The sequence below is a fragment of the Panthera onca genome, chromosome D1 (genome assembly GCF_046562875.1).
Source record: "Panthera onca isolate mPanOnc1 chromosome D1, mPanOnc1 haplotype 2, whole genome shotgun sequence".
NCBI classification, from domain to species: Eukaryota; Metazoa; Chordata; class Mammalia; order Carnivora; family Felidae; genus Panthera; species Panthera onca.
In genome coordinates, this window is record NC_138348.1 from 9,657,659 (window position 1) to 9,676,040 (window position 18,382).

The 18,382-nt window shown below is 63.3% G+C and overlaps 1 protein-coding gene across 1 annotated transcript in view; it reads right to left on the minus strand.

The window, feature by feature from the left end:
• Nucleotides 1-2,531: 2,531 nt before the first annotated feature.
• The window catches only part of DAGLA (diacylglycerol lipase alpha), a 62,930-nt gene continuing 47,079 nt past the window's right edge, over nt 2,532-18,382 (minus strand). Inside the window, exons 9-20 of the mRNA XM_060606898.3 lie at nt 17,120-17,244; nt 14,208-14,361; nt 13,746-13,829; nt 13,555-13,632; nt 12,915-12,995; nt 11,934-12,076; nt 11,538-11,606; nt 11,115-11,187; nt 9,639-9,835; nt 8,806-8,935; nt 8,098-8,285; nt 2,532-6,134 (exon numbers count right to left, since the gene is read on the minus strand). Coding sequence (XP_060462881.2) covers nt 5,177-6,134; nt 8,098-8,285; nt 8,806-8,935; nt 9,639-9,835; nt 11,115-11,187; nt 11,538-11,606; nt 11,934-12,076; nt 12,915-12,995; nt 13,555-13,632; nt 13,746-13,829; nt 14,208-14,361; nt 17,120-17,244 — 2,280 coding nt within the window. The 3' untranslated portion in view covers nt 2,532-5,176. The remainder of the gene's footprint in view (nt 6,135-8,097; nt 8,286-8,805; nt 8,936-9,638; nt 9,836-11,114; nt 11,188-11,537; nt 11,607-11,933; nt 12,077-12,914; nt 12,996-13,554; nt 13,633-13,745; nt 13,830-14,207; nt 14,362-17,119; nt 17,245-18,382) is intronic.

Sequence of the window (18,382 nt, forward strand, 5' to 3'; positions counted from 1 at the left end):
TTGCTCTTAGATATATAGAATGGGATCTTGCTGGAGGCCCCAGCTGTGTGTGCTGACCCGGACTCCCCCCGCAGGGGCCGGGCTGCGAAGGGGGGAGAGGGCCACACTGAGATGCCTATTCTTTTCCAGCTGATACACCCCAGAGGTTTTTCTCCCTCTGCAGCCTCCCTTAAGACAATTGTTATTCTCTGCCCTGCCCCCTCCCCCACCCGGTCAGGCCTGCCTGCGGACAGAGTAGGCACCCGCCTTCGCCATGTGATTTTTGAACATGAATTGATTTTAGGAGTCGCCCGGGGACCAGCTGGAAAGCCGGCTCCTTTCGAAGCCTCCACCTACCCACAGGTCCTTCCGCCATATTCCACGTGGCGCCGAAATGTCCACCGTCTGAGGGCCATCGTGGCGAGCTGAGCGTGGTCCTCGTATTGGTCCTCAAAGGAGTGGGATATGCACATGTCGTCCCCGCCACCCTGACGCCTCAAGTTGGGTTATTAAGCCTCTGGGGGTAGCCTTGAAGCTGGATGCTGGGGGGCGCGGGTGGGAGGTGGAGGTTCCAGTTAATCCTGTGGGAGGTGGCCTGGCCCTACCGTCTCCCCTGATTTCCACTATGCCAGTGAGCCCTCGTGGTTCCCACCTCTGGGCTGGGGGAGAGGAGGGGCTTAAGTCCCAGACTCCAGGGCTGAGCCGGAAGTCCATGCCGCCACCCCCAAACTCCATAATGAAGTTGGGGTCCAAGCCTGGCTGGGGCAGGGCGGTAGCTAGGGGCTGGAGAGGGAGCTCAAGGGAATCTTGCGTGACCGGGGCTTTGAGGGAGCCATCCACAGAGATGAGTCCCCAGCCGCCAAGCCGTTTTAACGAGTGAGCAACCGATTTTTCATCCCTGGCCCAGCAGACGCAGCTGATCCCTGCAGCCATTTCCGCCATCCTCCAAGGCCTGCCCTCCGGTCCTTGGAGGACTCGTCTGTAAATCAGCCTATTATTCCCGCCTCGCAGTGTGTAGGTGAAAAGCCGGGGGACTGATCAATACATGTTGCTTTCCTTCACTCCGGCTCACTTCCCTCGGCCCTTGAGTGGCCGCAGGGCCGGCAGGAGGCAGCACTGGGGAGAGGGAGCTACAGACTTGAGGGGCACTGGAGTAACAGAGCAGCGGGGCCCCGAGGCCAGCCCAGGAGCCGGGGGGCCGGGGACTCATCAGCTAGCCAGATGGCCAGGCCTCCCTACTGCAGGAGTCCTGATGGCCCCCATGGGCTCATACAGCCCTGGCATCTGCCCATTTTACAGAGGAAGAGAGGAAGGCCCAAGGTATGTGGGAATGTAGTGTCAGCGAGGCCAGGGGGTGAGAGAGGTCAGGGGAGCCCTGCAGGACATTCGCTCTCCCACCTCCCTCCCAGCTGAGACGGAAGGGGCTGACCACAGGGCCCGAGTGGGGATGGGCGGGGGGGCACAGCGCCGCCCCAGCCCTTCCCCATTCCATCCTCTGTGTGACCTTGGGCAAGTCACAGAACCTCTCTGGCCCTCTGTGTCTTCTGTTTCTGCACTAATTGGATAGGGTAATTTGCAAACTCAGACTGTACAGTGGGAAGAGCCTCTGAAAACCACACAGGGGAGGGTGGAGGCCAGAGTCCTCAGCCAGGAGGCCTGAATTCTGGTCCTAGATCTGTCCCCACAGCCTGAGTCACCTTAAGCACGACTTGGCCCTTATCAGGCCTCAGCTTCCGCTTCTGTCCAAAGAGGCTGGGGTTGGAAGAAAGGCACCGCTCCATCACCTTCCCCCAAACTTCACCAAGTAGGGTCACTCTGGACTCCGGGGTGAGAGGGTGGGCAGTGTAGGAAAGGGAAGGTCAAGGTCAGGTCAGAGCTTGGCCGGGTCAGTGCCTGGGCCGCACTGTGCCATCGCCCTGCGACTGGCTGGAGGAACAGCGCCACCTGCCGTGTGGAGGAGGCAGGTCAGGCCTGGTGCCAGCGGGAGGCCCCACTCACCCAGGCCCTGCAGCGGCTCCCCAGGCCTCAGTGTCCCCAGGATGGGCTGGGGTCCCTGGGGTTCCCTGAGTGCGCCTGGCTGGGTATTGTGCACCCTGCTGAGGAGGCACTCAGCAAAGATTTCCAGTGGCCCTTGCATTTCGGTGCTACCCTGCTGGTGGCGGGGGGGCGGGGGGGGGGTGTTGGAGTTAGTGGCCTCCTCTCTCTGTTCTAGTTCTCAGTATCGGGGGGAAGGCGTGGGAACTGTCTGACCAACCTGGTGCCCCACATGCCGGCTCTGTGGTCTCTCACCCTCTCTGAGCCCCAGACCCCTTGGGGAGGAGAAAGGGACTGCCGAGTCCCATCTTTCAAGGCCCTAATGGGGTCATGAACTCGGATCCCCTGGTAAGACTTTCACATGGGCAGGGCTCGACAAAGGCCTGCCCCCATTCGCGTGGGGCTTCGAGTGGCTTCTGTCCCTCTGAGTGTGGTCCTAGACCAGGGCATCGTGAGAGCCAGTCTCAGGGCCCCCCCCACCCCCATCTGCTGGGAAGACAGCACTCAAGGCAGCGAGGGTGCTTCTACATCCAGTTTATACACAGCTCTATACAATATACAGAAACCTTTATATACAGATATATTTATAGAATAAGCTATATTAATTTGTCTCTCCTTTTTACAGCAATATTAGTTTGGATCTTTCATACAGTAAGTACAAAAAGTCATGGGGGGATGGCACGTACAGTGCCTGAGTGTCTGTGGGGCCCAGCTGCTCGCTACCGATTGCATATGGAGGTCACCCAGGCCCCTGGGAGGACAGGCCCGCTCGAGGCTGGGAAAGCTTGTGCTGCAGTCTGGGGGACAGAGGGGGAGTGGGTCTGAGCCTAGCTGGGCTGAGGGGGGTGGCTCAGACCCCCCAAGTGCGGTGTCGGGAGGAGGGGAGAGATGGGCAGCAGGCCCATCCTGCAGAGGTGCGGTGGGGAGGGGGCGGGTTCGGGGTGGGCTGACCCTGGGGCCTCCAGGGCTGAGTCCGAGCCTGCCCCAGCCCCAAGTCTGTAACCTTCGTGTGGCTGCGGGCTTGGGGGTGGGGGGTCTGTCCCTGATGGCTCAGTCCTGGGCGTGGGTGGGGACCACGCCCCCTTAGAGGTCCCAGGGCCACCCTGGCAGAGGAGGAATTGAAAGGCCAGACACCAAGTCTCTCCCTGCAATTGGCTGAGGTGCTTGTTGGAACTTTACTCTGATTTACGATTTTTTTGTTTGTTTTTTTTTTTAAACTCTAAGAGCTACTGATTCCATTTTGTTTCTGCGCTGGGCCCAGGCTATGCCAGCAGCGGGCCTGCAGCGGGGGGGTGGGGGGGGGGGGAGTGTCCTGGAGTCTTGGGAGAGGGTGGGTGTCAGAGAGGGAGGGAGGCCCAGCTCCCAGGTCTCTGTTTCCATCCGTCAGGGTGGGCAGGGGTCCTAGGGCAGTGTCCAGGCCAGTCCCAGCTGTGTGTGGGACCAGGGTCAGGACGCAGGCCCCAGATACGAGTCATCATGAGATGAGGGTGTGGGGCGGGGCGTCTTGGTCAGGGGAGTGCGTCTGGCAGCCCCGGAGAGGCCGTGGGGGGCCAGAGTGGGGGAGTATGCCTCCGAGGAGACGAAGGCACAAGCGGGCAGTCAGCGTCTGGGCACACATCAGTTTTCCAAACCGGGGATCAGAGCAGCAGGTAGGACACATCTGAGACCGAGCCCGTCCTGTGCGCCGCTCCCCGCCCCACCCCCCCGCCCCGGGCACGGGCCCCCATCACAGTCACTGGCTGTGTTCTTGGCAGGCTGGGAAAGTGGCAGGGCAGGTAGGGTGGGGCGGGGGCCCCAGCAGCCCCTTCCTCAGGAGCACCACACACTCATGCACATGCACACACGCGCCACGCCAGCTCGGACCTTCCTCCACTGGGCTTCTGGGGAAAGGCTGGCCTCCACCTCCCTGTGGTTCCCCAACCCAGCAGGGGAGGAACCCCCCTCAGGTGTGGGCTGGGGAGGCCTCCAGTAACCCAGGACAGCCCCAGAGCCCCTGGCCCTCCTGCACCTCCTTTAGTCGGGTCCCACAATACCCTGCTCTTGGCCTCGCTTCCTGCCGACAGGACATTGATGGGGGGGGGGGGGGGCGCAGGGAGTAGGGAAGAAAACCCCGATGCTAGGAAGGAGCTCAGGCCAGTGAAGAGAGGGGCTGGGGGGGGGGGGGGGTGGAGGCATGTCTGGTTTCAGATCCCAGGGCCCGAGGCTGCCTAGGCGTGGGGGCGAGGTGATATAAAGGGGTTACACGGAGCCCTCAAAGGAAGGGGGATTTGGGTGCCCTCCTTCTTCCCAGGGCACTGACTCTGCAGCCAGGGGTGGTCACACCTGTGCCCTCCACCCTTTGAGTGGCCAGGATCCCTGGGGGTAGAAGGCAAGCCAGGAACTAATGGGCAGACAGGGCAGGCCAGGGTGCCCAGGACCCACTGCCAGAGGGATCGGCATGAGGGGCACGGAGCAGAGAAGCGGCAGTCTTGATCCCACCCTCCTCCAGGCCCCTCCAGGCCCCTCCAGGCTCCATGGCTGCCTTGGGCTCTGTGGAGCCTGGCCTTCCTCCTTTCCCTGCTCAGAACACACGATGGGGGAGAGGGGGGCTTGCAAGCCCAGGAAACATCCCGAGCCCAGCCCAGTGGCTTCTGTAAACATACACAGCACTGCGGGCCACCTTGGTGTGGGGTCACCCCAGGGGGCTGGCCAGCAGGCACCAGATCTGGGGGGTGGCCAGGGCAGATGCCAGCCTGGACCACAGACGTGAATATGTGGGGAGAGGGCTGCTCTCCATCTGGGCCCTGGGAGAGCAGCCAGAGGGCAGTGATGGGGAGTCAGCATGCCCACTGCCGGTCCTGGAATAGGGGGTGCCGGGATGCCCTGTGGGGGACAGGCAGGCCGAGAGCGCAGAGCGCTGCCCTGCCCACCGGGCCGGCTGCCCCAGGCTCCCCCCTGCATCACACCCCTCCCCAGTCTGGAGGACCCAGATCCCAGCCGCCTGGTGGTCCTAAGCTGAGGTAGGGACGTGGACCCCCAGCTCAGCAGCAGTGCCCCGTGCCTGAGGCTAAACCGGCCCCTGGGGGCCTCTCCTCAAAGCGGCCTGGCCCTGGGGGCAGCCACCAGGAGCCCGGGGGGCCACCTACTCTGGCCTGGGCCTCAGCCGGCAGCCACGCCTGGGGTGCTAGCGAGCCGAGATGACCAGGTCGTCCTGCTTGGCGGGGCTGGCCCCTCGGCCGGTGGGGGTAGAAGTCCGGATCTTGTCCACTGCCAGGCACTCCTGGCTGCTGAGACCCGTGGGCGACAGGTCCATGGGCTCCCCCGAGGAGCTGAGCGGGAAAGAGGGCGAGAGTGAGATGCCCGAGGAGGGGTCGGCCGAGCCGGCAAACAGCCTCGGGGGCTTGGGCACCAGGTTGGGCTCGAACTGGGCGCGGAGCAGGATCTCTTGCTGGCTGGGGGACTTGGGGCCCTCGGCGTAGTCGCTGGTGGGGCTCTCGGGCACCACCATGCAGTAGAGGTCCTGGAAGGAGCTGCTCTTACTGTCCAGGTTGAAGAGGCTGTCGATGAACTCGGCGAACTCCAGCACCTGAGGGCTGGGCGAGTCCCCCAGGCGCCCGTTGTGCAGCGCGAGCTCGGCCCCCGGGGCCGCCCCGCCGCCGTCGCCGCCGCCCCCCTCCTCCTCGTTGGCCGCCGCGCTGGGGGGCCGCTCCGGGGTGACGCCCCCGCTGCCCAGAGCCGCCTCCAGGGGCTGCGTGTCCTGGGAGTGCTTGGACAGGCTGTCGGCCGCCAGCAGCTCGGTGCGCGAGCTCAGGGACGGGTTCTCCTCCGGGATGGCGGGGTCGATGTAGAAGAGGTGGCCCTCGTCGCGCTCCAGCACGGCGTGGAGGCTGGGTGAACCGCGGATGCTGCGGAAGCCTGACGAGCGGCGCGAGTCGAAGCTGTACAGCGACTCGGTGTCTGAGAGGCTCTCCATGGTGGCCAGCGGCGCCCGCCGGGCCTGCAGCTCCGCCGCCAGCCGCTCCTGGGTGGACAGCAGCAGCAGCTCCACGGGGTCCTGGCGGGCCGCTGCGGCCGCGGCCACCGGGGACAGCAGCCGCCCCTCGGAGAAGCCCTCCAGGCTCACCTCGGACTGGGACTTGCTCCTACAGAGGGGAGGGCGGGGCAGGGAGGGGCGTGAGACTCAGGAGGGGCAGAGACTCCTCCCACTCGCTCCGGGCGGGAGGGACCTCGGGGAGGAGAGGAGGGGAAAGTCAATTTCGCGGTTGTTGAACGGCCCGGGGCAGGGGCCCTTATTTTTTTTCTTTTTCAGTTTTTTTATTTATTTCTTAAAAAGGGCTTTTTGAAAGTTCATTTTGAGAGCGAGCGAGAGAGCGCACAAGGAGGTGAGGGGCAGAAAGAAGGAGAGACAGAATCCCAAGCAAGGAGCCGGAGGTGGGGCTTAAACTCAAGAACCGAACGTGAGATCATGACCTGAGCCTTGATCAAGAGTCCGACCCTTAACCTACTGAGCCGCCCAGGCGCCCCAGGGACCCTTACTTACTTATTTATTTATGTTCATTTATTTTGACAGAGCGAGTGAGCAGGGGCAGGGCAGGGCAGGGCAGGGGGAGAGAGGGAGGGAGAGGGAGAGGGAGAGAGAGAGAGAGAGAGAGAGAGAGAGAGAGAGAGAGAGAGAAGACAGAGGATCCGAAGCAGGCTCCACACTGTCAGCTCCGAGCCTGATGTGGGCCTTGAACTCACAAACCGTGAGATCATGACCTGAGCCAAAATCAAGAGTCGGAGGCTTAACCGACTGAAACACCCAGGCGCCCCAGGGACCGTTGTTTTTTAAAAACAACTCCTGTTTGGCTGATGCTGTGGGTAAGGAGCCCTGAAGGCCTAAGGCCCCCGCTGGGAGCACTGCTGGGGCACCTTGTACCTGTGGGTAGCCTGAGACTCAGAGAGACTGGCTGCCCCAGGTCACTCATGAGGCAATGGTGGGGGTGGGGGGGGGAGAGGGAAGGGGGGGAGGGGAGAGGGGGAAGCGGGGAGGGGGAAGGGGTAAGAGCACTGCCCAGAGCTGCCCCCACAGGTTCTCAGACCCTCAGCACCAGCACCACACTTCCCCACCCCCCTATCTCCCCCCACCCCCATCTCCCCCCACCTCTCCCAGGACTGTGATCACTTCCTTCCTCACACTGGGGTTCCTCCAGCCTCTGCCATGGGTTGGAGCCCTCTGCGGAAGGGACCGGACGGGGCAATGGGGCGGGGGGGGGGGGGGGGGGGGGGGGGACGGTGATGCAGCCGCTGCTGCGAGGGGACACTGGCTCCCTCATGTGGTCATATAGTTGCCACAGGAAATGCACAAATGGGAGAGCAAGAGACCTCCAGGTGTCCCCGCCAAGGGCGAGGAAGCAGCGACCACCCTTCTGAGCAGCCTCCTGGCCAAATCTGTAACCTGGGCGGGCAGGGTCCCAGAGGGCCAGGAAGACTCCCACCCGCCAGGAGGCACCCTGTAAGAGCCACCCCCTGGTAAGAGTGTGCGGGAATACGGAGTGTGGGTGGGCCTGGGAGCATGCACACACGGCTCTGTGTTCTGTGTACGGCAGGCACACCAAGCGTCTGTATGTCAGCTACCCCAAACGTGTCTCCGTGGTTCGGTCTGGGCACAGGTGCACTCATGCATTCACGTGCACGGCTGCCTGTCCTGGCGTGGGCTCTCTGTGCACTTAGAGCTATTTGTGAACACGTATGTGCACGTGTCCGCTTCAACACGAACACGTATGTGTGCACGTATGTAAGTGCGTGGGTATCCATCTGTTTGGGACCAGATGGCCACGAGCGAACCTGTGTGCTTGTGGCCGTGTGTCTGTGCGTCCCTAGACGGCCACTATCCCACGCGGGCTTCAGTGATGGCAGGCTCGGGGGCAGTGGGAGCTGATCGGGAGACCCTGAGCAGAGGGGATGGAGATCGAGTTCTCCTGTGCACGTGCGCAGAGCTCCGTGAACACGTGGGCCCAGTACGTGCACAGAGTACACACGCGCACAGACAGTCGTGCTCTGGGACACACTGTGGCACCTGTAGCGGCCTCTGGGGTGGGCTGGGGCTGGGCGCCCGGGGCTCACCTGACGCTGCTATTTCGGTGGTCTGCGGTGGGCAGCTCTAGGGCGAGGCCGGCGGGCACGGGTGGCCCTGTGGGCAGCGGCTGCTGCTGGAAGATCAGCTCGGGAGTCAGGTCCACCTCAGTGGGGCTCACCATGACCTTAGCAGCAGAGAGCAGGGCCGTCTTTCCCTTGTTGTAGTTCTCCAGCACCTGGGGACGGGTCGGGCAAGCTGGTGGTGGTGGTGGTGGTGGAGGAGTGACAATCACATGGGGGGGGCGGGGCAGCAGGCCAGGCTTCTCAGGCCAGAGCCTCGTGGGGTGAGCCGGGCCCCGCCCCTGTCCCCCCACCCCAGGTCCCTGCCCCACCAGGAAGGCCTGCCCCACAGATGGGCCAGGCTGGGGTTTCCCTTCCCTATGGTCAGCTTTCCGCGGTCAGGTGATGGCTGAGGGTGCCCGTGGGTGGTGGTACACCTGTCAAGTGCCAGGTGGCCTCCAGGCCCTCTAAGCTCAGCCCGCCTCGGGGACAGGTCCCTGGGAATCTCCTAAGCTCCCCACTACGGGGCCACGTGGCGAAGTAGACCGCGGGGGCGTGGGGGCCAGAACACGAGCTCTGGTTCACTCCTCTGAGAGTCTGCACCCTTGCTCGTAACGTGGGGACGGAGACAGCCCAGCAGAGTGCTGCGGGGCGCTGAGGTGACGTCACTGCCCGGGGCCGCGTGGGGGCTCTCACCTTGTTGAGCCCCTCCATGACCACATAGGGGAGGTGCTCATGCAGCATGGCCGGCGAGATGATCACCTCGTTGAAGGCCTTGTTGTCGCCCCAGATGGCAAAGTACGTGGGCTCCTCCTGCTCACAGCAGCTGGGGACACAGGCGCCGGAGGGAAGCTGAGTGGGGGTGACTCCCCGGCCGAGGCCCCCAGGTCCCCGGGCTCCCTGCTCTCGCCTCACCCTGAGCCCCCACCCCCACCCCCACCCCAGCCAGGAACCGTTTATGCCAAATGGGCCTCAGCCGCCGTCCCTACACAGCCTACTACCCGCTCGCGGCCGGGGTCACACCTGCCCCAACCCTGGGCAGGAGGGGTCGCTGGGAAGGAGGACCCAGGCCCGACCCCCTGAGAGAGCACGAAGTAAGAGAGGTCGATGTGTAGCTTGTCCACCTTCGCGCTCCCACCCCCGCCCCGCCCCTGTCACAACCGCTGCCGTCTAATCCCGGAGGGGATGCCAAGTGACACCTGAGGTGTGAGCTGGCCGGGGCCTCAGGGTGACCCCTCCAGGGCCTCTGCTTTTACGTGGCCCCTAAATGGGAAGAGCTGCTCAGGAACAAAGTCTGACACGGCCAAGGGAGGAACCTGGAGTCCCGCTCTGGACTTTTCTTCCGTTCCCAGTGCCCCAGGATAGGGCGACCCCTGCAGTGAGCGTCCCGGGCCAGTATCTCCCAGCCTCTGCCCACCACCCCCGCCCCGTCCCGTTCCGAGGGGTGACGAAGCAAGGCCAGCCCGGTCCCCCACCCCCCTGGCCGCTGCCTCCCCCCCAGCTGACCGGGGTCGCGGGCAGCACCCTACCAGCACTGCTCTGCTGGGTGGTTGTGGACCACGTGGATGATGCGGCCGGGTGGGTAGAGAGGGGTGCTGGCTGACAGGGCGATGGTCAGGTCGCTGGGGTGGGTCCAGAGCCGCGTGCTGGCCAGCGTGGCCACCTCCACCTCCTCAGGCAGCTCCGACTTGGGGATACATTTGGTGGCCCCCACGATAATTCGCCACTGTGCGGGGCAGGGGGGAGATGGGGAGAGAGCTGAGCAGGGCTGGCTGGGTGGGCAGGGGCAGAAGGGTCCTCAGAAGGAGGGCCCTTGGTGACAGGTGGGAGCTGGGATGGCCACGGGTGGAGGGAAGGACAGTGCCCACCTAAGGAGGCAGTGGCCGAGGCATATGGTGGCCAGGATGGCCAAACAGTGCCAAGGGCAGATGATAGGACACTGTTGAATGTCAGGGCTGGAAAGGGGCTGGAAGAGCAGTCAACCCCTTATCTAGAGGATGGGGAAACAGCCCAGCAAAGGGAAAGGACTTGCTCTAGGTCATTTCCTGAGTCAGAGACAGAACAGAACCCGAAGTTCATCGCTGTTGCACCTACCAGGCCTGGGCACGTCTGGATTGGCTCCCAGCTACCTGCCTCCTGGGCCTGACAAGGGCACAGGCCTGGGTCTGATAGGAACAGCTCTACCTTCCAGAACCAGGCTCCTCCAGGCAGACATGGCCCCCTAAGGCTTTGCTGCCCTGCCCACCTTTGCCACCTGATGCCTGACCCAGGGCCCTGCCTGCCGGAGGGTCATGGGCACCAAGGTTGGGAACAGGCCAAATTGGGCAGAGATGGTTAATGGGGTGGGGGCCGGCCTGGGGGTCCCAGGGGACAAGCTGGTGCAGGTCAGCCCCTGCCTGCCTGTCTCCGGGTACCTGGCCACAGCACCCGCCCCCGCCTGGCATGCTGAGGCCAGCTTGCCACAGGAGGAGCCCCCCAGTGTCCTCCTCTGAGACCTGATGAGGTATGAGGAAGGGCTGATCCTCTCCTTAGCCACAGCGGACATCAGAACAAAGTGCACCCAGATCCCCTCTGGCGGTGGAAGCCGGGCTCATGGAGCCCGGGGAGCCGCGGCGGGCTTGGCAGGGGGCTTCCTGTCGCAAAGTCGAAGCACCGGGCTTCGGGCCTGCTTTTTCTTGACTTTAGGAAGCTCTGGGTGATGGGGACTCAGGAGCCCTTGGTTCCCTTCCTGACTCAGTTACAGCTTGTGTAAGCAACAGCAAGTCCCCTGCCCACTCTGGGCCTCAGCCTCGGTTTCCCCCTCTGTACAAGGAGCAGGGAGACGTGGTGAGCTTGGAGGTCTGAGAGTTTGAGGGCCTGGTGTTCCCATGACATCAGCCACACACAGCCTGGCCTCACATGGCTGGGGCCTCTTGTGCTTTGTGCCAAGGGACAGGCAGGGCACAGGACAGGTGAGGTGCCCAGGGCCCAGCGTGCCCTGGCAGGAGGGAGGGGCGGGGGCTCACTTTAGGCTTCGTGCTTCGCTGCAGGACATCCAGGAGCTGTCTGCGGAAGCCTTCCAGCTGGGAGAGGCCGATCCTGGGGAAGGAGGCAAGACGGGTGTCAGCCTGGCCTGGCCAGGGCCCGGGAGAGGCGTGGGTTGTGGGGCAGAGCGGGCAGGCACATGGCAGCCACAGAAACAAAAAGACCACGCCATCAGGATCACAGGGTGGGAGGGGTGGACAGGCAGGCGGGAGTCAGCAGCTCGGCAGGGCCGAGCCAGGGAAGGGAGGTCAGGCAGGGTGGGGCCGCCCGTCCTCCGGCTCTGGGGGCTCTGGGATTCCCCCCGGGGAGATGGGAATCCCCCGGGGAGGGAGGAACAGTCGACCGGGATTGGGATTGGGACCGGGACCGTGGAGAGAGGGCATAACTTGTGACTTGCGACTCGCCTGGGGACAAGGTCTTTGCCCAGAACCACAGCTGTCACAAATTCCTTGGAGTATTCCATGGCGTCCTCGCTGCAAAGGAAGCCAGGGGGTGCTAAGGCAGGGGTGGTGAGCGGGCCCCGCTCCGGCACTCCTGGGGTCAGTTTGTGATTCGAGGCCCTCCGGGGAGCTCACGGGTGCCAGGCCAGGCCGCCCGCCGCCTGTCGCACCTTTCCTGCCAGTGAGGCTTTGCCGGGCGTGGATCCTGGGGTCTGCCTGGCATCTGACACAGCAACCCCCCCGCGCTTAGCGGGCCATTCCCAGGCCCCCGTGAGACCAGAAGCCAGACTGCCCGGGGCCGGCTCCCAAGGCTTTAGCCCCCGCCAACCCAAGCCAACTCCGAGGCCCCAGGATGCTCACCTCAGCAGGCCCCCTGGTGGGGAGTAGGCAAAGCACTTGAGGGTAGGGTACTGGGGGCGCAGAAGGAAGGAGAGGATGGCAGCAGTGCCTGCACCCAGGGAGTGGCCCACCACAATCAGGCCGTAGTGTTTGGTTCCGCGGCCCTGAAAACCGAGAGAAACCTGAGAGCCCTGCCCCGCTGACTGTCTGGACTAGCTGAAACCAGGGAGGCGGAAGGGTCTTCCCAGAGTCCCGGGATCGTGTCTGTGCTGTGCGGCTGCCGGGGCAGAGAGAGAGGGCCAAGCTAGACTCACCCAAGCTAGACTCGGGGGGACTCTTCTAACAAACTCCTACTCATCCTTCCAAACCTTGCTCAGAGTACCTCCTTGGAGAAGCCCTTTCTGATTTTCCAGGAGAGGCTGACTTCCTCCTAGACGCTGCATCTACACCTGTGGCAGACCTTCATACATGGTGACCATACTCTGGTGTAACAGCGTACATTCTGTAAAGATTATACTCTGTTATAATCGCTTGTTCACCTGCCCCTGTTTCTGTGCCCCAGACGCTAGACTGGGCTCTCCGGGGACCAGGGACGGCTTGGCTTTGGGAAGAGCAGTTGGCAGCACCTCGGGAGATCACCCCGACCAGAGTGACCCCCTTTTGATCGGCTCTGCAACGATTTTCCATCGCCTGCTCTAGATTCTGAAGCCCCTGGCCCGAACCATCTTCGGGCCTCCAGTGCCTGGCGTGGAACAGGTGCTCACAACTGGGTGGGGCTGAGCAGGGGAGCCCAAGAAATGCTGGTGCAAAAGAGGAAGGCGTCAGAGCAGGTGGGAGGGACTGAGCAAGTGAGGAGGGGGCCGGGAGCCAGGCATCAAAGGAGGCTGTAGGAGCCTGACCTGCTGGGGAGGCGCCACCGTTCAACGCATCCTGCCCCCAGTGTGGCCCTCGGGGAGGCAGGGCCAGCGTGGCCAGGGCTCGCTGGCAGGGAAAGTGCCTCACCAGGTCTCGCCCAAAGGCCTGGGACAGGACCATCTCCTGCTCCAGCTTCTTCTTGATATACTCAGCCGAGAGGACCATTCCCTGGGTAAGGAGGAACAGAGGTGGGTGTCACAGGCAGGGAGGGAGGGAGGTCTTTTAGAGACCAGTAAAAACCAGTGGCTGGAAGCTCACTAATCCTGTCCTGTTTCCCCTTTGGCCCTCCTGACCACCTGGCTGTGGGGCCTGGTGGATACTTTCTCACATCAGTCCCAGCTCACAGATGACAACATTGAGGCTCAGAAGAGTGGCATGTCTGTCTACCAGAAACCAGTGGTTTGGTGGAGGACGAGCCCCAGGAGGCTGCCAGTGAGGGAGGGGAGAGAGCGTCTGAGGGCGAGGGAGAGACCCCCTGGGTCCTGTGCTGCCAGGAGGTCAAGTAGGGTGAGGTGCTGCCTCCTCAGGCTTTACTGGGACAGTATCTGGGCCAGGTAGGACCGTGGGGGTCCTGGTGGGTGGGCCACAGTGAACTTCTAGACAAATCTGCACCTCAGGGGGGTGATGGGGGGTGGCACAAGCAGGGAGGCCCCCCACTGCAGCAACAAGACAGGTCTGTGTGCCAGCAGGGTTGGAGAGAAGGCAAGGGGCCCAGAACGGGGCGTACCTTGTGTCCCAGCCAGGTGCCGTGGTGCCCCTCCACAGGGAGGCGCTCAGCGTCACCAGTGAGGTCTGTCAGCGCATCCTTGTGGAAAGAGAGGACGGGTGAGGGGTGGGGTGAGGGGTGAGGATGACAGGCACCCCTCGGGAGCTGTGAGGGTGTCCACAGGGGCGGGCTGGGAGCCACAGGCAGCATACCTTAGGGGAAAGGGTTCCCCGGATACTGATCACCACCTTCTTCTTGTCATGGTCCACTGCCACGTAGAAGGGGGTCTCATAGACCTAGGATAAGGGGGTTCATGAGCCGAATGGCCTTGGGATGGGGCTAGACTTGGGGAATGAGTGACCTGAGCAGGTCTTCCTGCTACGGAATCGGCTCCCCTGGCCGCTGGGCCCGGCAGGGCTGGCGAGGGCTCCCTCCCCACCCGGCACACAGCCCGCCCTGCCCTCCAGGCTCCCCTCCAGCTCAGACAGCCTGAGAGCAGCTGTCCTGCCTGCAGGGTCTAGAAAGACCGCCGCCCCCTCCCCAGGCCCTCACTGCTTATTCCCTTGATCCCTTCCCCCAAAAGGCTGGCTGAGAAGCCCCAGTGTTGCGTGTGGGGTCGGGGACCACCTCCCAGCCCCAGAGGGAGTGCAGGCCCGGCGCGGGCGGCCCCTCACCGCGTCGTGGCAGGAGGTGTACACGATATCCACCGCGGTCATGTTCTCGTCCAGGAAGTGGCGCCGGATGGCAATGGCGTTGCAGCCACAGCAGTTGTCTTCCTCGATGGTGACTCCCGGGGCGAAGCGGGGCCGCGCAGGGCACAGGCAGCACCTGGTGAGGTGGCAGAGGGCTCAGAGACCCGGGAGAGTCATTCTCTCTGCCGTCCTCTCTGGAACCTCCCTCGCAAGTCCCAGGGTCCTCAGCCTACTTGGCCTCCTGGCAGCATGGGACCGGGTGGGTCTCTCCCTCGCCCTCGACGCTCTCTCCCCCTCACCCCTGGACTGCTTCTCCCTCACTGGCAGCCTCCTGGGGCTCGTCCTCCACCAGAGCAACGATCTTCCCGCCTTCTCGCTCACCACACCTGCTCCTGCTCTCCGGCACTGAACACCTCCTCCGAGCTACCGAACCGCCCGCCCTGCTCCCGGCCTCCAGACGCCCCCATCCAACCATGCCAGGTCCCAGTCCCCGATGGTCCACCCCCGCGTGCTCCCTGAATCCCCCACACCCAGCTGCTCTGTGCACAGTCCCAGACTTGGACCTGGCCTCGGGTCCTCCCCCCACCTCTCGTCCCACGGCCTGGCGGTCGGCACATCAGCTCGCCCTGCCTTCAGATTCAGAACGGACTCCAACCACCTTCCCTGGCGCCCACCCTTTCCACCATTATCTCTGGCTTGGAGTGTCGTGGCGGCCTCCCGACCGGTCTCCCTCTTCTACTCTTGTCCTCGGCATTCTCGATCGGAAGCCAGGGTGAGCCTCTGAGACATGAGTCAAGCCACATCATTTCACTCAAAACCTTACAGCGATGCCCTTCTTGTCTACTGTCAGAGCTGGAGTCCTTGCAAGGGTCAAGGGCGCTGCCCCATCAGGCCCTGGTTCTCTGGCTTGTGACCTCCGACTTCTCTCCGGCCCCACCGGCCTTCCTGACTGCCCTCAGATGCACTGGCCATATCTCATGACAGGACTTCTCACTTCCTTCAGACCTCTGCTCAAATGTATGTCACGGGGACGTCCACCCTGGACACCTCATCTAGCACAGCCAGGCCCCCCTGCCAGCGTTCCCCAGCCTGACGACACATCCGACTTTATTTTTCCCCAAAGCATCAATCTGCTCCATCGGGCTCTGGGTCCCTGTCTGTGTACTGTCTGTACCTCTCCACCAGGCGATGGCTCCACGGGGCAGGCTTTGCTCTGCTTGGTTTACCGCTGTGTCCCCAGCACCAGGCACACGGGGTAGGCAACCCCCTCAGTGAGGGGCTGAGTGTCAGAGCCGGGCACCCTGCTAGGGAGTGCAGGGGCTCCTCAGGCCACCAGAGGGAGCCAGCACCCAGCCGACCAGCCCTGGAGCCCAGAGCGGACACAAGAGCGCGGTCTGCCAGCTGTCTTGAGAGGACAGCTGGGATTTTATTAAGGAGCCTGAATTTCGGCAATGCTGGGAGGTTTGTCTTCACTCAAGCAGCATCTAAGGGATTGTTACATCCCGATGAGGAGTAGCCTCACTAAGCAAACTCAGGGTCCGGCTGCATCTCGGAAGCTACCGGGCCTGGGGTGGGCGGCCACCTCAACCCACGCTGGGAGAGGCTCCCACCAACCGTAGGGCCAAGTGGGGGCCGGCCTGGGTCTGGGGGCCAGACTCCTGTTCTCAGGCAGCTGTCTCCTCTCTCTAACCCCGGTCAGCCCATGGCCACCGCAGCGTGGCCTTCAGGGACAGAGACCTGGGCTTGAACCCTTGGCCTTGAGGACCGTCTTCTCTCTCCCTGCAGCACCGGGGAGCGGAAAAACAGCAGCATCTCTCCTGCCTGCATATCTCCCCGAGTGCCCGGCCTGCCAGTGACTCCCTGGCTTCCGAAATACCTCATGCGCAGGTGGGACAGACGCCGCCTGCACAAATGACGCTCCCACCCTGCCCATGAGTGACGGCGCAGGGCCTGTCAGAGCCCAGGTCCCGGGACTCCTGGTCTGGTGCTCATTTCAAGAAGCTTCTTAGGCAGCGGCAGGGACTCCCAGGGACGCTGGGAGGACCCGCTGTGGGAGGGGGCGTGGGGTGTGTGGTCCGCTCTGTGAGTCACTGGGGCGGGGGGGGATGGGGAGAACCAGGTCCCCAGGGCCACCCAGCCTTCTGGAAACAAAGGGCACCGCAGGAGAGGTGTGGTTGCCCCAAGGGCAGGGGTGTCACAGACAGAAGCTGCCGCCCAGCCTGCCAGCCTTTCGGGACCAGGGAGCCAGGGAGCTGTCCTCCTTCTGTCTGGGCCACACTGAGGGTGGACACACCGAGGACGGGGAAGGGCCCCTCCTGGAGCTGTGCCCTTCTCTGGTCCACTTAGGGAAGCACAGTCCACCAGGCCCCTGACGCGGGCTGCAGAAAATCCTTTCTTTCAGAGAGGCAGAGTACAGGACAGGAGCAGGAGGGAGCAAGATGTGGGCAGAGGGGAGTGGTTGAGAGAGGTAGAGACAGACACGGCAGGGGAAGGGAACCAGCAGTGCCAGAGGCTGGACAGCTATCGTTGAATCCTCTCAAAAGAGCTCCAGCATCCCCATTACACAGATAAAGAAACCGAGCCTTGCAGAGGTAGGGGGGGTCGACTCGCCCAAGGCTGCGGGTGACAAAATCTGGATTCAGAGCAGATTTTGGGATCTCCGTGATTCCAAAGCCCACGCTCTTCCCTGCCTGGGGATAATGTGCGACTAGAAAGGTCGCGGCCCACAGGCGGGGTGGAGGAGAGGAAGGGCGGGTTGCAGACCACGGGGGAGGTGGGGGCAGGGCAGCAGGCACAGTCTGTTCAGGGAGAGCGTCCCACAGGCTGGCCCAGCCGCGGGACCTCGGCTCCTCCGCACGCACTGGCCGGCCAGAAGGACAGGTCGGGGTACTCACGAGCAGGACCGAGCCAGCTGGCAGAGGCCACAGGCAGGCTTCCGCATCAGGTACATGGGCCACCCGTAGGCGGCCAGAGCGAATAGCATGTAGTAGCAGACCTCTTTGTAGCGGAGCATCTCTTGCTGGAAGAGAGGAAGCGGAGTCAGTCACCCCTTGCCCTTTCCGCCTGCAGCCTCTGGGCCCAAGGGCTCCCCAGGAAGGAGGAGGGAGCGGTCGTGCCAGCCTCCCCGGGGGCTGTAGGCCCACCGGCTCCCACCGTGGAGGAGGGACCGCCCCTCTAGATGATAATTGCATTTCCCTAATTATCTCCGTGCAACCAGGGCACGAAGCCTCCTGGGGCCTGTCCTGCTGCTCCAGCCTCAGAATTAATGATTTGGGGACAGAAAAACACTCGCAGTGCTGGATCGATTTCCTTGCCCGTTTTTTCCGACAAGGGAAGACAGGGGGAGGTGGGGTGGCATTCACCCCCGCCTCGGCAATCAGGCCTGGGAAGGGAGATTTAACCCCTTCCAGCTGGGGGTATCCAGGCCTTGAGCGGCAGGGCTGGCCCTGCAGGCCCTGGGTGACCGGAGAAGCCATCAGCTGGCTCTCCCGGCCCTCGGGTTCCTGGTCTGCAAATCCGGGGAGACTCCAGTTTGACGCGTCAAATCACAGGCTCCCAGGGGACGTCTGGAGCAGATTGGGATCTCTCCAGAGAAAGGCGCCAGTGTGAAACCCGGTGTCTGAGGCCAGTGGCTATTGTCATCAGCCCGATGGGCTGGAAGGACACAGGAGGCACAGGTGTCCCAGCAAAGCGGCTTCCAGTGTCCCGGGTGTGCCAGGCACCGGAGGGCCCTTGCACTTAGAGGGAATTAGTCACCTTGTAAAAGTTAAAGAGGGTGATTAGTCATCTCGTGAAGTGAACTAGGTAGCTCCTTAATAAGGGCCCAGAGGGGTAGAGCCATCCCTGGGCCAGCCCTGTCTGCTCTTTAGGAATGAGCTGAAGAAAGCAATCATCCTCCCTGGCTCTGGCTGGAGGGCGGGGCACGGGCAGGCTTTGCCAAGCAGCGGGCGGGGACCCCAGCACCTCAAGGCTCTGCTGCCTGCCTCTGCCCCTCCCCCTTCACATGGTGAGAGAGCCCAGGGCCACCCCGGGGAAGCCCGGCTGGGCTGGGCACCTGCCGTGGGTGGGCTGTTTTCAGAGGGGATACGAACACCTACTTTGGGCGGTGGGGACAGACGGAGGCTTTTCTAGGGGATTTAGCTACAAGGGGTAAATCC